This window comes from Scomber japonicus, chromosome 19, assembly GCF_027409825.1.
Source record: "Scomber japonicus isolate fScoJap1 chromosome 19, fScoJap1.pri, whole genome shotgun sequence".
NCBI classification, from domain to species: Eukaryota; Metazoa; Chordata; class Actinopteri; order Scombriformes; family Scombridae; genus Scomber; species Scomber japonicus.
The window spans coordinates 20,142,123-20,164,173 of record NC_070596.1 but is presented as its reverse complement, the minus strand read 5'-3'; the positions used below and the strand labels follow the sequence as shown (position 1 = coordinate 20,164,173).

Sequence of the window (22,051 nt, the reverse complement as noted above, 5' to 3'; positions counted from 1 at the left end):
TGCAATAAAATGCTTATGCTCTGCAGAAAAATATAGAGCATGAATACATATATACATACACACACATGCCTTCATATGTGTGTGTGTGTGTGTGTGTGTGAAAACACATAACACTAACTCATGCATATAAAGTACAACAGAGATAATATATACACGCATAATACAAAATATAAAAAAACTGTTTAACATAGTAGATATTTAAGACCTATTTTTAATATATAAGACTTATTTGGTTGCAGATGAGCATTTCTGAAATGTTTGAGTGCTCAGGAATATTGGGGTAATCTACAAGTCTTTCTAAGTTTACAGATAGGTTGGAGTAACAGGGTGAAGTGAAATGAGAGCCTATATCCTCCTCCCTATATCCCTCATCCTCCTGTCAATCATCCTCCCTCTGAACAATAGCACGGCATGAAGGATGGCCCCACTGCAGCGAGGATAAACAAGACTGTAATCCCGGTCCTCTCACCCACTCCGCTTGGTCTCAGCAGCATAAGCTGAACGCAGGCTGGCCCGTACTTTACTAATATGATTAAGCAACCAGTAGGCGAACGCAGCACAATGTGTGGTCAAAAACAGAGGAAACCCAGCTCCAAAAAACACTTTTATTATGAGTTTCCCACCTAGTTTTGGCAAAGAATGCACGGAGTGTCAAAATTAATAAAGGAAAAATAACATCCACATCCTCTGCATGATTTAAAAATAGATAGGAAACAGGCCATCTGCCTCTTAGCATAGTGGAGCAGGGAGGATTAAATCCAGATTATGGCCGAAGCAAAACGTTGTGTGTGTGTGTGTGTTTGTGTGTGTATGTGTCTGTTGCTTGTTGTCAGTGTGTCCTTGGCGCCATAGACAGGCAGCAGGTTAACTAGAGAGCTACCACTGGATTTGACAACTATAGGAAGCCAAACAGGACGGCACCATAAGGGGAGCAGCATTATTTTCATCCAGAAAAATATTCTCATCCTCGCAAATTAAGCAGGCACATAACTCAAGATGGCTTTCTTGATCAAGAGCATGATTGGGAACCCCCTGTCAGGAATCGGGCTTGGTGGTGGAGGTGACAAAGAAGAGGAGGCCACCCCTACAGATCCGGCCAAAGCAGCAGGGATGACACGAGAGGAGTATGAAGAGTACCAAAAACAGGTGGTGGAGGAGAAGTAAGTAGCAACACGGAGAGTGCTCCATTTTGAATTGATGACATTGGCCCATGGACGATAGTATGACAATCTGACCTTGAAAAGCTGTTATTTAAACACAACCTTTCACTATTGCAACTGCCCTTAACTATATGTTTTCACATCTGACTAAATGTAAACCCCATGTATTTATTATTTTCACAACCATACAATGTGCAAGTTGTTTTTCTGAGAAATGCATCTGTTGCTGAAGGTCACAGCAAAACTACCACCATAGACTTTATGACAAAATAATCCACTGAGTCCTGTTGGACCTTGCAGTGCTGCAGTCGGATCAATAATCTTCCATAATCTGTCATCTGTTTTTGATGCAACAGCAGTTGTAGGTAATGTTTTAAGGGGCCATCCAGTTTTGAACATAACCCAATCATCAATTGTAAAATGTCAAAGCTCTAAACGTGGGTTTTTGGGTTGTAAACTCTGCAGCATTTGAACTGAAATGGTAAAAAAGATCCCATGGATAAGGATGATATGTGGTGGCACAGAGAGGGAAAACAATCACAAACCTGCACCATTATATTTATTTATTTATTTAAATGAGACCACCATTTGCTATCGCTATTGTTATAGGATCGACATACATGGATGGTTAGTTTTTTACATGCAAAGCTGTTTTGGAAAAGCTTTTCAACATAAGTCTTAGTTGATCTTTAATGGAATAGCTATGAATCTATTTTATCGGCTTTTAAAACTTCAATTATATGAGCAGCAGGTAGTATGTCAACCTCCATATTGCCGTCCATCAATGCATCAGTTTGTCTTGTAGTAAGTTTTGGTTCTTTACACTGAAGCCTTCATTCAAGTGCTAAAATGCAACCATACCAACAATGTGATTTAAGATTATATTTTATAAATAAAGAAAATCAAATCAAAAATCATTATCAAAAGTCATTTTTTGAGGAATCCATCCTGAATTCCGTTTTGAAAGAAAAATTGTGAAAAATAACACAAAAAAACTCATTTTTTATTAAAAGTTGACAAATCTGCTGTGTAACAGAGCAGGTTTTGCAGCAGATCCAGTGAGCCTGAATTACATAACAAGATTCATCCACCATCCCTACTCTCATGTTTGGAGAATTCATTTTTTCATTTTAGAATGACAAAATTTCAAGTAATGATTTGAGAAGTATATCATAAATAACTCATCCACACCAACATTTGAATATTAAAAAGTGGCTAAAAAGAGCAGAAACACCAGAACACCATGTTGTTGTTTCACTACAGCTCAAGTTGTGGCGTCTTGGCTTGATTTCAAATCTGCTTGAGTCAGTCTGGCCTAATAATACCCATCTTTAATTGGCTGAGGGAAAGTACGTGAGTCTCATCTCACAAAAAAAAAAAAAAAAATCAAAAAAACCCCACAGGATACAAAAGATCTAACAAAGTGCTAAGCAGTGATGACATTACAGAGACCTTAATAAAGTGGAGGCATAATTCAGACATTAAAACATACTTTCTGCTACTGAAAATATCAAGAAACATGTTGAAACTGTGTTTTTGACACAGAATATAACTTCTGTGTATATTTTATATTCTATGGATATAATACAGGTTCATTCATACTGGCCTGCCTGAAATTAAAGATACTTTGGCCTGTAGATTTTGGGACATGGGCCTATAGTACATTACTCATTGCATGCTTGAGGAATATTTTCACAAAGCTAAAGCAAATGAACCCTGTGAAAAATCTAGATGAAAGCAAGTAGTGTAGCAGATGCTTTAAAAAAAGAATAAAGAATGATGATTTATTCAGGTATTTCAAAATCTCTTGAACTGAAGTATCACAGGATGTGTAGTAGACTTCAGTTTCAACATTGATGTTCAAAACAGATTTTTGGATGTTTTCACCAGTTTTAGTGGTCAATAAGTCACCCTAAATTAAAAGCCAGTGGAGATACACCAATAGAACTGATTGAACATATTGAGAACCTTTTGTTAAAATATGTTTGTTTTTTTCCAGACATTTTTTTTCTTGCTTTAATTTTATTCAGTTGAACTTTTTTCTTTTTCTTTTTTTGTTGTTGTGATTGTTATAGAGGATGCCTCTGACATTATACTGTCTCTCATTGTTCATCTAATTGGGTCAATGTTTATTCATGTACCAAACAGGATGAAGAAAGCAAATCAGAATGAAACATTGCTTTAAAAAAAAAACATAATACTGAAAAAAATCACTATGTTGTTCTTGAGCCCTCGATACAACAATGTCAGACAGGAGCTCACGGCTAAACACAAGGTCAAAAAATTCCACCTTGCTGGAATTTTTTTGTAGCTTTTCTGTGTAATTTATTCTACGGTTAGTCAGTTTTTGAGACTAGTTACTATACTAATAATATTTTCTGTGTGTCTTTTTCAGGATGGAGAGAGATGCAGATTTCTTACACAAGAAGGCAGAGAGGGCAACACTCAGGGTGTGCCTCAGAGATAAATACAGACTGCCAAAGGTAAACATTTTAAGAGTCAAATAATTTTCAATGAACTGAATGTACTGAAAAAGGAATAGTCTTCTAAATAGGAGCGCAGCAACATTGTGGTTCACTCTAACTTAAATATTTCCAATATATTAAAATATTTACTTAAAACATACAGTCAATATATTTTAATAAGATGCAGTATTTTTCAAACTTCCTTCAAACAGTCCTGTATTTCCCCATCAAACTATATACGCTTCTGGGTCTTTTAATAAGGAATTGTAATTATCAATGACAGTCCTTAAAAGACCTTTCTCCAGTAGCTGGCACCAAAAGTGGGATTTGATGACTGAGCTAAGTGTCATGCCTGTGCAGGTAGAGCAACAAATGGCTGCTTCACGTTTAGTCGTGGTTGTCTTAATATAACAGCAGGACCTGGCACCTGCAGCTTGGACAACAGGAAGTGGAAGCCATGCCAGTAGATTAGAGAGAAGGACTGGTGTACTGGAGACCTTAGCCTATGTGTCCCATATTGCACCTTGAGTCTTACGAAGCCAAATGCGACTGAGCAGGTGTCTCAGGCTTATTAGAAAGCGCCAGGCAGTGTGAGCTGGCCTTAGGAGGAGACCACATCTACTTTAGTGGATGTAAACTGAGCGCTTTCCACCATTTAGAAGGACATTTAAAGACAGATTTGCTACAATGGAAGGAGCACAAAAGGTATGTTGGGATCTTATTTAAAGCTATTTAAAGATAAATATCAGCATTGAGCCTTTTAATCCAGTAAATCCTTCTAGTGGTGAAACGTTGCTCGTAATTAATAGTTTTTAATGGCAAAAGAGCAAAAATCACTTTCTAATAGAGGTTTTCTAATACAATGGTTATATAGTTACATGACTGTGATGACCTTGGTTGCTGCTGGCATTTCTTATAGTCTAATGCAACAGACAGTCTTTTGTTCTGTCTTTTATTTTAAACAATGGCTGCATTTCTTTTCACTGTTTTTCTTTTAAATTAAAACCACACATGTACTCAGAGGATAATGGCATGAGACTAAACATATAAATCTAATTATTTTTCCTCAAATGATGTTTACATTTCATGCCAGCTTGGAAAAAAGGGAAACAACTAATGAAAAAGTGTCTTAGCAGAACTGAAATTCTTAATGGATTTTTCAACACAACAATAAGGCACCTGAAGGAATCCTATTCTGTTTATTCTTTTCTTTTAATTGAGAGGTGGTTGAGCACATAAGGGAATGCTATCAAGTGTGAGTTTTGAAAAACAACCATTATTGCTTTCAATAGAGCTAGAGGGAAGTCGGTGCTGTTCGTCTAATGGAATTAGGGTCTCGTGCAACGCTATGGAAGATATCTTTAGACGATCATTGGGATTCTGAGAGGAAAGGCTAAAGCAGGTCTGAGATAATCCTACAGATTGAAGTTCAAAGTAGTCACAGTACAGTACAGTGCCTATTGCATGACTATTCCAGATATTAAGTGATTACATTGAGTTTGATGGAATGGCTTTACATTTGGCATTTCTATGATGTAATTAGTCAGGAGGTGCGGATGGTAAAGTCCGAAGGAGACTCATCACAAAAACAGCAGAAAATCCTCGAGAGCAATACTTCCGTTTGGATTAAGACGGATCGTAGAGTTCATCTGTTTGTGTCTCTCCTTGTTTGTCTCATTGCTTGCTTAAAATATGAATTTAAACCAAATTAACTGTTACATTTTAAATATGTAATATTTATAATAATAGAATTTAAGTGAAATCAAAGGAGGAAAATTGAATTAATCAAAAGGCGGTAAACACGTTAGCTTTTTGATGTTGTTTTATCTGCAGTTGGTGATACAAACTGAGGTCAATACGTTCAATATTGTAATATTTGGCTGAGTGCGGTGTAGCAATGGGAAGATGTACTGTATGTTTTGGAAATCGGGCAGGCAAACAGCACAGTAATCCTGTAAAAAGCCTTTAAGTCAGACTTTAAGTTGTTTACCTCTGCAAATAATAATTCAATTCCAAGAATTTTCAGTCTGCATACATATATACACATATATTACATTATTTTAAAAACCATTTACTGCACAATAAGAGGTCAGTTCATTTGGTCATTAATATATACAAACAATATACATATTTTTAAATTACTGTCAAAATATGACTGAAAACTAAAGCAGTGACATATCAGTAAAGATTTTGAAATGAACAAACATATTTTGAAAATACAACAAGGATTATTATAAACTAGATTATGTTTTTTTGTTTGGGGCCACAAGTACATAACTAAGAAGAACTACTACTTTATAGGTGGAGAAAAACAGACTTCTTTGTCCTCAACATAAATAATCACTCTACTGTCATACGTCTGTGTATCTTTGCTCAGACCTTCATTTGTGCCCAATGTTGTCGTTTTGCAGAGCGAGCAGGATGAGAACATGATCGAGATGGCCGGAGACGACGTGGATGTGCCAGAGGAGCTGCTCAAGATGGTGGATGAGGACGCCACGGAGGAGGAGGGTAAGGACTCCCTCATGGGCCAGATTCAAAACTTGCAGAACATGGACATGGACCAGCTGAAGGAGAAGGCCTCAGCCACCGTCACTGAGCTGAAGAGCAAAGCAGAGGAGAAGTGCTCCGTCATGTGAATGGCTAAAAGTATACAGGCATTTGGTTAATGAAAACGATGAGGAAGAAGAAGGAAGAAGAAACAGCATCACACAAGAAAATTAATTTCAACTGTTCTTGGGGGGGAATCTACAGATCAAGCTGTGTTAAAAAAAACAAGTCTGGGATTCAACAATTCATCTTTCTGTGTTAAAATACACAGCCCCACCAGTGCGTAACATTATTACTGCTGCCAGTGAAGGTTATACTGTAAAGGTTTTCCTCCCTGCTACTGAATGGGTAGTAATTAACAACTCATCATCTCAATACACTGCGAGTTATGTCCAGAATGCCCCATCTCTCCCCCCATGACCGTTACTTCTAGAGAAATGATGTAGAAAAGTGATTCCCCTCCCCCAAAGAGACCCAGACATGTGATTTAATGTTCACAAACTCTCGGTTGTCATAAAATGAGAGACTTCGGTCCTCCTGAAAGTGTGTTTTGAAGTCAAATATAACCAATCTACCAATACTTGCATTTTTTTTTAAACACACCAATCCCGTCTGAGTGTTTCAGCTTTCCTTTTGGTTTGTTGGTTATTCTAGATTTTATTTTATTTTTTGTATGTGGTGTTTGAATTAATTATATTTAGATTGATTTTTTTTCTTTTGCTGTCAATACAAAGCAGGAAATCTTCATATGGCTTGACATGTTGATTACTTTGAACTTCTCCACATACACATTTTAATTATGATAAGAACTGTTAAAACCTGAAATATTTGCAGAAAATGCAGATTTAAAAATATTGAATGATGTATACCATAATGATAAAAAAAACAATGTACATAAACACTGATGAAATATATGAAGGTCCTTCAAACTGGAAAAAACTGTATTGTTCAAATAAAGTTGTATATTGAATAAAAATAAAACTTGTTTTGTGAACATCTTCCTGCAGACATGACTTCTTATCAAACACTAAGCTTGATGTATAAGTCAATTATCTTTATTTAAAACTACCCAGGATCCATCCTGATTTCAGAAAAAGACACTCAATTAACTGTAATGTTGCTGCATGGAGCTTTATGTTCAACTAAAAGCTTAACACCATCACTGATCACGTTTCAAATCCTTAGTGGCACACCAAACACTTCTGTTAGACAGCTATTAAACATATAGAGCTTAAGACACTACTGTTAATCACATCTATCTAAATCAGGACTAATGCAGTGTATAAAGAAATAGGTCTTAATTTAATTGGGCATTATCCAAACACTTGTTAAGGATGATTGTTAGGCAGAAGAGGGGGGAGGAATGGTCAACATTTAGAGTTTCACAGGAACCCAAGTTTAAACGGCTGTGGATTTGCAAGTCTGGAGATTACCATCTAATAGGATCAGTGTAGCCAAGGTTGTCAGCCTGTGCCCTCTTCCTCTCTCTCTTTCTTCCCCTCTCTTTCTCTCTCTCTCTCTCTCTCTCTCTTTCTCTGTCTCTCTCGATCACAGTACAAACTGAAGTCTTACATTGTATAGGTTCACAGTTTTTCAGGCCTGTTTTAAAACAACAGCAAGTGTCCATATGACCTGAAGGCTTTTCTTCCTGTTCAAAGTGACCATTAGAAGATCCTTTGACAATACATAGTAAGTGACGGGGGACAAAATCCACAGCCCTCATTTTGTGCAAAAATATATTTAAAAGTTTATCTCAGCTGTCAGAGTAAGCCAATATTAAGGGGATATAGTCAGCCACAGTCTTTAGTAAGTAAAAAAAAAATCCATGTTTGTGTCTCGACAGACAGTGTATTCATGTTCAGCTGCAGTAAAAGGAAAGAAACAAAAATAGGGAATTTGGCACAAAAAAAACCTTCAACTTTAATTTGGACAGCTTTAAAGCTTCATATTAGCTTCAAATAAATGTTTAAATACATTTTTGCACAGAAGGAGGACTGTGGAGTTAGTGTCCTATCACTTACATAGTAAGACCATTACAAATAGATCTTTTAATGGCCAGGTACAGGGGGAATATTTACAGAAAGAAAAACATATGTCTGTATTCATTAGGATACCTGACTCTTGGAAACTGTTGTGCAAATTCCATTTGAATGCACTGAATGGTTAAGTTAAGCTAGTGACTATAGGTAGCTGTCATTCTTCTTCAGGTAAAGACAAAAACATACTGATATTCCGATCCAAGCAACAAAAATCCCCCATTCACTGGGATTTCAAGTTTGTCCATTTTTTAGTTTAAATGCTATAATTAATGAAAATGTTCAGCTTTCTGTATAGTATTGATTATATAGATATATTTCTTAATGTTGTTGTCATTTCTACTAGTTACCAGTAGAGGGTAACTACAGTGATACATGGACACACCTGTCCACATACTTTCTTATCTTAATGCTACAGCTTACAACAGTGGTACAAAGCTCTCACTTAAATATAGGTATCAATAGAACAGTGAACATTAACTCTATTACAATTAAAAGTCTTTGCTTTTTAAATTTTGACTTAAATCTGCAGTGTGGAACTGTTACATACAAATAAACATCCATTACATTCACAGCCCTTGCCAAACAACTTCACACAATGCTGATTAAGCCTATCACCTCCAGGTAAATTTCTTTGTATTTCATAGTATACTAGAGTTTTTCATATCATGCCAGGTTTGACATTTCCGTTCTGGGAAGCACACCGGAGACCTCCGCCAGCCGGGCTGGCTGATTTCCAGTTAGCTGTCAGATTGTACTTACTGTAATTGTAATACTTGAGAAAATGTACTTTGTTACTTTGTCCAACATCCAACTGTCAATAAAAGATGGATTAAAAACAACTAAGAATGACTGAACTGACTGAAAATGAGTTAATTTTTGAAGGAAATGAAGTCATCTAGGTTCCAAAATCTTGGGGAAAGTTTTCCTAGATCAATTGAGCCATGTTTTATGAATGAGATGTTCAACAGTCACATATAATGTTTGAGTGTTCACATACTTTTGGCCTATTCGTTTAACTTTAAAGTCCCTTCAAAGTTTCAATCTATGACTCAGAATAATCAAAACAGTTGATCAGTGCCGGCTTTGTTTCTGTTTTCATTGGTATTTATTGGACTGAAGCCATTTTTCATTCTCAGCATGTGTGACAGAGCTGCACACCTGTTTTCTAACACTGGGGGTTATTATACTGATGCAACCTGCGTTCATGTGACAGTCAAGGCCAAACTCACAGCTGAACATTAAGCTAAAGAAACTGCACATTCAGCTACTTCCACAGTTCAAAACATAATCAACTTTTTAACAATAAAGCTGAATCGATTCAAGCTCAAAGCAACAATTTCAACAACATGTACGTGACCATAAAACCACAGATTCCTCAGAGCTCTGGACATGCAAACACAAAAGAAAACAACTTTAATGCTTTATAAATGAAGTTTTCCATGTGACTTTTTGATGTTAATTAGCATCTCTCTCTCTCTGCCCTCCCTCCTCTCTTGGGCAAACAAAGGATAAGGTCACCTTCTGTAATTAGGAAAAGCTAAATAGTTTTAGGGGTTTTAACTCTTTTGAGTAAAATAATGTAATCCCCTTAAGCAGGATTACCACACTGCTGTCAATCTTTGTTTGCACTTAAGTGGTCATAGCTGAAAAACTGTTATTGTTTGGGCTTTCTTCCCTTCTTTGACCCCACACTTACAAGAAACTGGTTTAATGAAACTCAGAGTTAGTTCATGCATCACTAATACACATCGATCATTTTATTCAAAGTGTGTCAAAAGCTATTAAAAGCCCAAGCATGTTTTTTTCCCCCTGTAGGTCACTAAAACAAATAACATCATTCTTCAACTAAATGAAATCTCTATTCATTTTGGCAACAATATCTTGACACTTTGATTAAATATTAAGCTGCCATCTTGCAATCCTTGTCCTGACCAGAAATCTTGTAATTATGATTTTGTTGTACCTTAATCTATGGGCCTAATCTTCCTCTTTTTCACCCGCAGACTGACATGAACATGACATCTGGAGGAGTGGAAAGATGGTTTTAAGATTTATGTAAGTCGGTTTAGAGCCAGCACTGGCTGCTGTACGGAGATGCACTTGAGATGGGGAGGAGTTTAGGGGAGGGTGATGTGCGGCTGGTGCCTGCGTGGGCGCACAGTTACCCTTAAATCCAGGGCCAAATCCAACGGGACGTCCCCTCTCTGACGTGCAGCGGGGGTGCCGTATGAGCAGGGGGTCTTACAGCAGGCGCTACTTTAAAAGCCCACCCTGAACATACTTCATGCCCACTGAGCAAGACCGTCTTACTTGTGCGCAAGTTTTCCAACAGCACTAGTTTTCAATTCAACAGCTTTAACAACCGAGTGGAAGACGGACGGCGTGCGTAATTTCGACCATTTTTGGGGGACCTCACCGACCAATGTGGCTTCTCGGATCATCTTCTCAGCTGATGATGATGGATGAGCGCCTGTCTCCCTCCACACGCTCAGTCCAGAGTCCGGGGAACCCGTCCACAATCCACAGCATAGAGGCGATATTAGGATTTAAAGAGGACACCATCTTCCACAAAACAGCCTCCTACAGCATGACAGACAAAGTCCTGATTAAAGATGCTGAGCGCAACAGGGATGGAACAGTTACCCTAATGAAGAAAAGTCACTACTCAGAAAGTTTTGACAGTAAGTTGATTTATCTTTTGTAAAAAAAAAAAAAAAAAAAGTCAAAAACAACAACAAAAAGTGCAAAAATGTACTTGAAACAAGCAGGATCTGTAGTAGCTAGTCTTGTAGTCTGTAAGTAAATCTTTAGATAATCTAGCAGGTGTCAACTGAGTGAGATATTGTATTTTCTTTCTCAGAATAATCGTCCAATAATTTCCTACAGTGCGAAAAAGTGTGTTTTCTAACCGGGTGCTCAACTTTAAAAAAAAAAAGAAAAAAAAAAAAGAAGGGGAAAAACAGTAGAAAAAGTGGCAAACTATCTGTAGAGCTTCACTTTTTTTGGAATATCTGGCCGACGTGTACCTCAGAGTGATTTAGATGATATCTTTCTTCATTTAGGCTATTTGTCATTTTTTAGATAGTGAGTGAACAGTTTTATCTTTACGCAGACAACACGGACTAGCTGTTTAAAAAGAATCCTGTACAATTGAATAAGATGAAAAGTTCACTTACCTGAAAGCAGCTGAACTTTATTTATTTATGTATTCATTTAAAATAAAATAAGATTTAAACCTTCCCCTAGTTTTTTTTTCTTTGTAACTTAAACTCTACGTCCTCTGTGCGTAGGTGTGTGTAGTGCCAGCAGTACCGGAGAAGCCTCGGCGTGCCCGGACTCACCAGACAGAGACGGAAAACTGTCCGATGATGAAAACCCCAAAAAGAAACACCGTCGAAACCGGACCACATTTACCACCTTCCAGCTACACGAACTGGAGAGAGCTTTCGAGAAGTCCCACTACCCGGACGTGTACAGCAGGGAGGAGCTGGCTCTGAAGGTCAACCTGCCGGAGGTCCGAGTGCAGGTTTGTCTCAAAAAAAGAAAAAACACCTGTTCCTTCTGTTTTTGTCCTGTTTGATAACTCTTCCTTATTGTGCAGGCCGTATACATTTTGCACAGGCCTGCAGGCACCAGTGTCTCACGGATATGGTCAAAATATATTAAATCTTCAATATTTTTTTTATAAATGCAAGAGATGATGTTTCCCAAATAACGTCACAAAGTACGATGTATTAAAAACTAACTTTTAAACTATTACAAAGTTTTAAATCACTGCATCCAATAAAATAGAAACTTGAGGAAATTGAGAAATCATTAGACATCAAATATTGATGTCTAATGATTTAATCAGTTCACATTCATTTCATTTTTAAATAATTCACTTTACCATGGAAACATATATATGAAACAGAAAAAAAAATCTTTTTCATTAGGCTACTAACGTTTGTTTTAAACTCTTTTAAACTGCAAAGATGATTTTTATAGCTATAACTGCTATTTGATTTGTCTGAATTTTAACAGAGAGAAAAATAGATTTTTCACAGAATGTTTGGTTTGCTTCAGATATACAGGAAAATGCAATTTACCACAGAGTTAACATTAGATAAAAATAAATAAATTGTAAATTCAGTTTCCTAAAATGTTGTAATTGCAACAAACACATATTTTTGATTGTAGCATCACAATTTAATGCAAAATGATTATAGCAAGTTTAATTGATATCATCTTCACTGGGCCTTTATATTTTAAACCATTCTTCTAAATATTTGATGTACACAATATCATATTTCACATAATACATTACAATTTCTTTGAGTGTCCAGACTTTGATTAAAAGTCTGTTGCTGTTGTTTTTTTAAACTTTCTTTCTCTATCTTTTGTGTGTGTATTTGGTGACCTGGGTAGGGAGCTGCAGCAAACATTTGCCTTCATTGGGACAGATCAAGTTTTATTGGATTGAAAATGAAATCCTGCTCTTTGTTTCTAGGTGTGGTTTCAAAACCGGCGAGCTAAGTGGCGTCGGCAGGAGAAGCTGGAAGTGAGCTCCATTAAACTGCAGGACACCTCCTCCTCCTCCCTGCTCTCCTTCAGCCGCTCTCCCACCAACTCCCTGGGCTCCGGCTTGCAGCTGGACCCCTGGCTCACCACCCCGATCACCACCTCCACCTCCCTGCAGTCCCTCCCGGGCTTCATCGGAGGCTCGCAGGGCCTACCAGGCACATACACCCCGTCACCTCCCCCCTCCATGCCCTCTTCTCTGCCTTTCCTCAACTCCTCAGCCCTGGGACACAGCCCTCACCTGCCTCACATCAGCTCCATGTGCCCCCCACCCCCAGCGTACCAGTGCTCAGCTGATCCAAGGAACTCCAGTATTGCCTCACTGAGGATGAAGGCCAAGGAACACATTCAGTCTATTGGGAAGACGTGGTGATGCTGAGTGGAAGTTCAGAGCACATCTGTGGCGTCTTTTGAAGAACTGACTTCATTCTCATGCTGATGGGATTGTTTAATATTGGAAAACTACAATTTACACCCAGGATTAAAGACATCCTGATCACCTATATGGAGAGCTGTGACACTAACTGTGAAATTCCTGTAAAATATGAAACTACACAACACTGTTACTATGTAGTTTTCTGGTGTTTTTTATATTCTCTGCAAACTCTTTTTACTGTTAAGTTTCACATTCATTCAGCCCAGTCTCATTATTATCCAATGTTATGTTGCCAATATGACGGAGTCCTTTAACACCCATCAGTATTTATTTTGCTCTTATAAGTGGAGCACTCCTCATCTTGATCATTTTGCCTTGCTTGTTTTTTGTCCAAGTGTTTGGTCTTCATCATGAATGATTTATTGAATGTGGATATTTTCTCTATACAATAAACTTTATATGTAAAATCAACAAACAAACTGATGATTACTCAAGTTTTCCCAGGCATATGAAACATGTGTTTCATGGCTGGTTCATTCATCTCACTGCAGATATAGGAGTAGAGTTTATGGAAGCACAGCACACATTAATGTGGGAAAATGGGAGTACAGCACCCCTTAGTGGTGGATTACACTAACATCACTATCACACTGGGAGAAAAGTTTTTCCAGAAAAAACATCAAAACCTAAGAATACATTTAACCAAGTTTTCAGCTGTGATTTTTTAAGAATTATTAGAATTTGCAGAAAAATAATTATTCTTAATTATAATATGGTCTTAAATCATCTGATGATGGACACTGACCAAGGCAGTAAGGGCTCCAATCATGACTAACACTGAATGATCCACAAAGTATGTTAAATCCAATTAATTTTCCTATATCTAAAACTGCATGTGATGTGGGACACCTTGATGCTGCTCCCTAATACTGTCTACACTGGAAATACCACATGACTGCAAATATTAAAAACTGTTAAGAGGAACCTCAACTATTGAGACTTGTAGGCTTTATTAGATTAACGATCAACTATACAAATGTGACATGACAACACTTGCGGTGTCTTCTTAATTTTTCATAAAATTTGAAAAAAAATCCTTGCACTTGTAGGTCGCCATTGTCGCAATGTATTCTGGGTAGTGATGTCAAATGGTCGCAGCGGTTTTTGGTCCCAGTCTATTTCCCTCACAGTGAGATAAACATGCCTTCCGTTCAGCCTTTCCAATTTGAACCCAAGTGCAATGTCAGTGAGGAGAACAACACAGCTCCAAATAGCCTCCAAAATAACCATGTTGTATTAGACTACAATACTTTTAGCAAGGTGGACATGATGCACTGGAAACTACTGGCAACAACCAATTTATGGCAGTTAGTATTTGTATTGTTTACTCAAGTAATTCAACTGATGTTTAGAAGAAGCTATATGGCAGACACCACCGCACACAAACATAGCAGACAGAGAAGCTCTGTTGACAGCATTGTTTCAGGCAAATAAGTACTCAATAATAACTCATTCCAGAGGCAACGTGGCGATCACATGAATCATCCTCATCGAAATACAATGACATTTTGTTGTTTATTTATTTATTTATTTTTAAATGTTAAAGGTGTTAAAATATGTGGCGATGATGATAACAGGGTGCAAACACAGACAGTGGTTCAGGATAGTTATCAAAATCAACCAAACCAATATATAAACTCTGCCAGGCAAGTCAAAATAACAGCTTTGCTCAGTCATGGGTAGATTTTTAATCTTTGAGTTTAATGAATTATCTTGAACAGTTAGTGACTGAAAATGTGTTTCTGAGTGAAAAACGGTTAAGAAGTGATCCTCCTCTGACCTCCAATATCTGGGCGGTTTGGTTGTTTTTGTGAGACCAGAGTTGTAATACCTTGTTAGCAGAAATGTCAAAACTCGATCATCATATTTATTTTCAAACAGCCTTCTGGCTAGTAATTGTCATCATATGCAGCGTCATATAAGCTCCATCTCCAGGACTCTTTGTTTCAGACTTAACTAAAGAAAAAAAAAACAATCTGTATATGATGACATTTTTAATTTGTAGTAGTTTTTGTAGTACTTCTATTTGTAATTGTAATTATGAATACATGTTAGTCAGTGGTTTAGTAAGGTAATTAGCTTTACAGTGAAATACCATCCCTGTTTTTCATTGCTGGCCTGTGGACATGATAGTTATAATCCAGGCCTCACTGTACATGAAGATGTGGTTGTGAAATGGTTCCAGTTGTGCAGTTGATCAACATGTAGTATAAATTGAAAATTATAAATAACTTTAAACATATTTTGTCTGATTGATGATAGGAAATACTTGTTATTTCTCCATCTGATATGCCCAAAGTGAACCATGTGATTGTGAATACATACTTTTTTACTTTATAATTATTATAATTATAAAACATAACAAAGCAAATGCATAACTACTTACCCGAAAGTCAAACACTTTTCCACGTCCCTCAGCCATAGATCAGATATTGTGTGCAGTCTTGCCAAGTCCATATGTTGCTTTGGCTCTTGAGCACTGATTTAAATCACAGATAATCAAGGATAATTTGGGCAAAATAAGAGAGACAATTCAAAAAGTACAGTTAATATCAATAAATAATACAAATCAATAAAGGCCAGTATCTGCAAATCAACCTTGTTTCCAGTTGTTGCAGTCAAACATCTTCTGCCAGTTCTTCAATTACTGACAGGATGCCTTCATCTCTGTGGCAAGTACACACACAGTTCAGTTCAGAGCATCTGCTGAAATGTGTATATCATCTCATCTACATTAGAGATAGCAGAACAGTAGAGCAGTTAGGGCCAGTCAAAACTTCATGGGGTGGGAATCCCTCCTGATGACATGTTACTCCGGGGGGAATCCCGGACCCAACTGTGTTCACGCCCTGTCAGTGTGTGTAAGATAATGTTAATTTGTCTGATGTACTAACATAGAGTTTTCAGGATCTGGGTAGTAGGTTTACTTTATTATTTTCATAAATTCAGTGTTTCAACACAGTAATTTGACTGTCTAGTTTTATTTCAACAGGTAAGATTAGTACATCCAGGAAAGTTTTTATTTTGTTTATCTCAGCTGTTTTTTCAGCTGTAGTGAGTGTTGTGTTGGGTTAGAAAGCACGTTTTGTTTTGTGTGTTCATGATTTCGCCCCACTTGTAGCACTTCTCTTAGATAAATACATATGACCGTTGGTTGGTAAGTGTTAAACTACTGTTCTCTGACACAGACAGGATTTTTTTTCATCTAATTCCTCAACAATTATTTATCTTTTAGGTAAGATTGACTGATCTTGACAGAGCGCTGCACAGCCCATGCTGTCATGATGTACATGTTGTTTGGTAATGTGACATGACATCACTACTACCAAGTCTTGTTAACACACATCTATCTGTGCCTTAGTCACCTCAGCAGATGCCCAAAAAATATTTGTTTCCTCAACTTTGAATAAAATGTTAGAACAACAATTTTGAAGTTGGCCTTTTTAGTGTACTACAAATGCAAATGTTGGGAATAAACATCTATAAACATGAATCTCTTTCAAGTTTCATACCATTTAATTTAAAGTAGCATGTAAACATGGAGGGTCTGTTCAAGCAGCTTAAATTTACAGACTTCCTCTCTCTGTTTCAGTGAATGAGTTTGTCAACCCACTTATTTCCTCCTCATTAACTCCTGTAAACTTCATCCCATTCGCTTGCGGGATTAGACTCATAATGATGGGGTGAAAGTGGCTTGTACCTCTATTGTTCACCAATCATCCGTTACAAATGAGAGAAGAGAAAACTTTCCTTTTGGCTTTAAGATAAAAGATGTGTTTAGCTAAATTGTTTCAATTAGCATTTACTATCATCTGCAATCCCTGAGGGCTAATAATAGTGCCAGTCATCATCTTCTTTCCTACTGTCTAAATAGACACCATGATGAAGGAATGAATACTTTTGTTATCGCGTCTGGTCATTTACATGACTCATCCCTCATGGAATAATTCAGATACATTATAACCTAGAAGCACAGTACATAAATACCATCCAAACAAAAACTTAAACATCATCCAAACATAAACATAAACCTCCCACAAATAAAGCTACAGTAGATATACCACAAAGGAAAAACAACAAATAGTGTTTGTTTTATTTCTTTTGTGTGTGTTTGGGTAGAGGGTGTGTGTCTTCTTTCTGATTAGAAATAGTAGAGTACTGTTTTTAAAGGTCTGTTTTAGGGTGCTACTATGTTTTTGTGAGCTCATCGTGCTCCACATTACTGCTATGTTACTCAAAATGTAAAAAAAATGTGAAACAATAAATGCTCCTAAAATTGACCTTGAGCACCATCTGGTGGTATAAACTTGTTACTGCACATGCAAGTGGCATGAACCTCATGTGCATCACATCCTGGAATTTAAACCATAAACAGTGAATGTGTGATAAAAACAAAAACAGGACACCTGTGATATGCAAAGCATGATTAGGCATCCACAATGCAGTTATCGCAACGTTAAATTTATTCAGCATATTCTCATTTTATGTAACATTACCTTGTCAAATCAGTTTGTATGAGATGCATATACAAATTTGAAATTACTGATAAAATAAATTTCCAGGTGTATTCATACAGCAGGACAAATACAATATACAAATACAGTAGTGTGGTATATGTGATTACAGAGGGCACATGTTTGTAGATAATGATGACTGTTTTTGAAACAGAGGTCCTCTTGCATTCAGGTGGAGTCATTGTATTGCAGTTTCAAGGCCAGAAGAAGGAGGTCTGACATCTGTAATGCAGTGATGAAATTAAGAAATACATGACATAATACTCTCAAAATAAAACTTGGCTCAAATATCAGTGTGTGAAAATCACTGATTGAAAATATTACCTCTCTAAGATATTTGTCTTTGTCTTCTTCTCTCCAGCCACTGTGCAGCCAAAGCAGCCTGTCTGCAGTTTGTGGCATCATCTGTTTTTGGTTCTTCAGCTGCAGCAAAGCCTCCATCAGACGCTCGTATCGGTCCAACTGTGTGACCCCCACTGTTTCTGAGGGTGTGAGGTAGTCACTGTCCTGGTTTGAGTCCTGCAGCTCAGGTGGGTCCTCGATGCTCTTCTTTCCCATCAAATGACCTGAAGGGTTGGATGTGACAGGATACATTAACTGTTTTCTGGTATAAATACCTGGCGTCTGTCATCTGTCATACTCTGATATTTGGGTTAAACTACACCATGATAGGCCCAAATCTGTAATTACAATTATTAGTGTAATTATTTATACTATTAAATCCACGCTGCCACCATATATCAAGGCGGGGTGGTTGCATTGTGTTCAGTATACACTGATCAGGCACTTTATTAAGAAAACCTGTGCAACCTAATGCAATCCAAGGTCATAATTCTACCTTATATTTATTAGTGAGGTCCTAGTGGATGGTTGCATGTTGGAGTGCATTATATTTTAAAGGGTTTCCTAATATTTTGTCTACCCATTTATCACCTTTCTGACAGTGACAATAAAAATTAAAATATGTAAGTTGCATAAAAGTAGAATTCATGGCAGAGTTGTTGCAATGGATTGCATTAGACTGCACGTCTTCCTAATGACGTGAGTGTATGTCTCCAGTTAGACAAGTTTCACATCTAAAATAGGTGCATTTGTTAATTTATTTCAATTTAATGGTTTAGTTTTCTGCAGTCGACCCATCCAGCTGAAGATGAGAGAGAGAATAAAAATATTTTCTATTACATGCATGGAGGTCACCAGAGCTTACACATAATGCATGAAGATCATTACATTATTACTGCACTTATGGTTATTAGAGTACATATTTGCTCAAAAGACCATCTGTCTTGTAAAGCATGCAAGATTTGAACTCTTAAAATACTTTTGATCCACTTCTGATGCAACATGAACTGATTTTCTCTATCACCTACGATTGTGCATGTTACAATTTAAACAAAGAAAATACAACAAAATCATTACTACTTACTACACCTGTTGAACATGTTAAGTCTCTTACCTACTGCCCAATGATTTCCGCGTGGATACATTTTGCCAACAATTGCTGCAGGACTCTCTGAGCACTGCAACATGCGAGGTAACGACGCCAGAATCAGAAAAAGTGGCCACACTGGTCTGCAAGTCCAGCATAAACACACTCCGTCCATGTTATCAGAGAAAATGTCAGATCTCAACCGAGGGATAGGAATCCTTAATTGCAGTTAATCAGGATTGATCTAACTCTAGCACATCTCCACCATATTTCATTAATGGGAACCAATTTTGCAGCAGAGGAGGAGAAGGGGGGAAAAAAGCTCCAGTTGCAGATTTGCTGAAGTTACACTCCCGGTGCCTTTGATAGAAATGACTAATGTTGAAAGTTAAATGCCCCTCCTGATACAGCTGTGCGTCAGCGGGGTTTTTTTTTTTGAAGTGCCACTATGCCAGGATGAGAAAGCTGATGATGGCAAATGATCATCAATGGCGAGCCTTTACTTATTATTGCTCGCTATTGTTTGTACAGAGATTGAAGGGAGATTGCGGGAGGTGCCAACGTCATTTCATGATGATGGACAGGACTTTTATCTTGCTTCCGTCATATGGAAAAAGATACTATAGGCTACAGCCAGCCAGAGATGGAAAACGTGTTCAAAATCGGCCAGTGTAAAAAGTTCTTTATTCAAAATCTAGTCGAATCTAAGTCTAAAAACACTCATGCAGAAAGCTGTATTACATACAGCATATAGGCCTATTACATTATTAACTTATTACTGCTGATGTATTATCTTGTCGTTAGTATATTAATACTTAAGCAGGTTAAAAGGAGATAATTTTAACTACTTGAAGAAGTGTTTAGTTCAATAACAATACATCACACTATATTTTATGAACTGATCATAAAGGTTTTGTATACAGCCACAGAGAAGTAGTTCTTATTTTATCATCTGAATTTAGAGTGCTTCTGCTTCTGTACCAGTTAAAAGTAATTGCACCGTGGTTCAGACCTAAATAAGTCTTTAATGAGGAGGCTGGAATGACTAAAAATATTCATAATGCAGAAAGATCTCTTTCAGATTATTACCTACTAGTTGGGCTCCCTGCTCCTGCCTGTGTTACAGTAAAAATCAGATTTGCCACTGAAATGCAGTAGGGCAGAACTATGAAGTGAAATAAAGTAGCTCAAAAATACTTAAGTATGGGATTTGAAAAAACCCTTACTCAAGCCTAAATTTAACCAATGAGTGTTTTACCCAAAGGCTGAGGGAGACTTGAAGATAAGATAACCTGACCTGTACACCAGCTTCTTTTGTTCTTTTTTAATAACGTTGTCTCAGTCACATTTTACTTATCTTATTTAGATGGTGTAAAACATGTTAAATTTATAGCAGCTCCGCCTTTTTATCGAACACAAAACAACAATACAAAACAAGACCTGAATTAACACAGGAAAACTGTAATATTTTAATTACATTACACCATCAGATCAAAAAGTTCATATCAACATAGGGCTGAATCTGTAATGATGAAACACTTTGACATTTGCTACTGGCTGGAATAAAAAAACAAAAAAACTAACCCCTGCAGTTTTCTGAACATCATTTGTTTACAGAGAAGAGGAAATGACGCTGATTTGGAACAAATTAACTGCAAAAACAACACAGGGTCAAACAAGATGCCACAAACGACAAGGATGAATAGTTTTGCTGCGAGCGACACCTGTTGTGTGCTCAATTACAAGAAATTTGACAAAGCAGCATATGCCAGACTGTTATGCACAGTCCACATGATTTATCTGTACACCTTATTACAGTGTACTTGTCCCTTTGGAAAGGTCAACAATGTGAATTAAGCAGTCCTCAAACAGTAAGGCACCCACGCATGTAGCTGTGTTAAATTCTCATACTTGACTGATCCCTTTCATGATAGTATATTGACATACAGAATGCTGCAGGAAGAGAATAGGTGAGGACAGATAAGGAATCCATGTGCTTGTCCCTGTGCGTTTGCAGGTAAGTAACATTTTGTATTGAAAAGGTTAAGGGTTTACCTCTGGGTATTGTTAGGTCATGACACACTAAAAACACAAACATAACACACACACACACAGATGCACAAACATCCCAGAAGGATATTAGAGAGTCCATCTGGCTCGTAACATATCAAATCTTTGTCCAAGAATGACCTTAACAAAACATGCGTCACCTATTGGTCAAAGAGCAGAAACAAGTATAGGACACAAAGAGCAATGCCAACTGAAATATTTGTTGGTTAAGTTATATGTGAGACAACAAGTACCTGTGTGTTATCGTGTACCAATAAAATGTCTAGAGAGGTCACCAAATACCAGAAATTTGTAGATGCACCACTTACATAAAAGATTCTGTTAGTTAATTTCTTTAATCATTTTCAAGCATATTACTACAGATTGATCTTATGTTTTATCTACATTTATATCTTGATATAATGATTTAAGAAATGCAGAAGTGGCACATTACATTATCAAATAAAAACCAAATGAATAACACTTCAAAAATGTCTAACATACAACACAATGAAGTATGACCTCAAGGGTTACCACATACTGAGAAGCCAAGGAGCATTTAATCATACATGAATTCATTAACAGCCACACATGTCTGATTGCCAGCACTTGACCACCAGCACAAGAGACGACTTAAATAGTTTCAGGACACATATAGTCTAATACTAAGTACTAATCTAATTATTATGAAAGTTTAAACAGGCCGGATTGACATCATAAAGTGGCATTTTTCACATGTAGGCTACTAATTATAAGCTTTCATCATGACCTGTGATTGAAGTGAGCTGTGGGGGATTTATGTACATATATGACAAAAGATCCATTAAATATATTTCTAAAAAGAGTTAG

The 22,051-nt window shown here is 37.1% G+C and overlaps 3 protein-coding genes across 3 annotated transcripts; 2 read left to right on the top strand and 1 right to left on the bottom strand.

Annotated features, from left to right (window-relative positions):
* Positions 1-996: 996 nt before the first annotated feature.
* On the top strand, positions 997-6,264 carry cplx4a (complexin 4a). Its single transcript, XM_053340313.1, has 3 exons — positions 997-1,160; positions 3,556-3,643; positions 6,037-6,264. Exons 1-3 carry the CDS (start codon positions 997-999, stop codon positions 6,262-6,264), a joined length of 480 nt encoding a protein of 159 aa, XP_053196288.1.
* Positions 6,265-10,636: 4,372 nt separating this feature from the next.
* Positions 10,637-13,147, top strand: rx3 (retinal homeobox gene 3). Its single transcript, XM_053340259.1, has 4 exons — positions 10,637-10,895; positions 11,035-11,037; positions 11,505-11,740; positions 12,704-13,147. Exons 1-4 carry the CDS (start codon positions 10,637-10,639, stop codon positions 13,145-13,147), a joined length of 942 nt encoding a protein of 313 aa, XP_053196234.1.
* A 4,745-nt stretch (positions 13,148-17,892) lies between these two features.
* On the bottom strand, positions 17,893-19,328 carry grp (gastrin-releasing peptide). Its single transcript, XM_053340499.1, has 3 exons — positions 19,181-19,328; positions 18,049-18,290; positions 17,893-17,946 (listed from the first exon to the last, which is right to left on the bottom strand). The coding sequence occupies exons 1-3, from the start codon at positions 19,326-19,328 to the stop codon at positions 17,893-17,895; spliced, it is 444 nt and encodes a 147-aa protein (XP_053196474.1).
* Positions 19,329-22,051: the final 2,723 nt, after the last annotated feature.

Excerpts from the sequence above, each read along its gene's own strand:
- cplx4a (XM_053340313.1), top strand. The coding sequence starts at position 997 with ATGGCTTTCTTGATCAAGAGCATGATTGGGAACCCCCTGTCAGGAATC. Across the intron at positions 1,161-3,555 it reads AAACAGGTGGTGGAGGAGAA|GATGGAGAGAGATGCAGATT; the intron begins GTAAGTAGCAAC and ends TGTCTTTTTCAG. Across the intron at positions 3,644-6,036 it reads ATAAATACAGACTGCCAAAG|AGCGAGCAGGATGAGAACAT; the intron begins GTAAACATTTTA and ends GTCGTTTTGCAG.
- rx3 (XM_053340259.1), top strand. The coding sequence starts at position 10,637 with ATGTGGCTTCTCGGATCATCTTCTCAGCTGATGATGATGGATGAGCGC. Across the intron at positions 11,741-12,703 it reads TGCCGGAGGTCCGAGTGCAG|GTGTGGTTTCAAAACCGGCG; the intron begins GTTTGTCTCAAA and ends CTTTGTTTCTAG.
- grp (XM_053340499.1), bottom strand. The coding sequence starts at position 19,328 with ATGGACGGAGTGTGTTTATGCTGGACTTGCAGACCAGTGTGGCCACTT. Across the intron at positions 18,291-19,180 it reads CGGAAATCATTGGGCAGTAG|GTCATTTGATGGGAAAGAAG; the intron begins GTAAGAGACTTA and ends CCAACCCTTCAG. Across the intron at positions 17,947-18,048 it reads AAGACAAATATCTTAGAGAG|ATGTCAGACCTCCTTCTTCT; the intron begins GTAATATTTTCA and ends ACTGCATTACAG.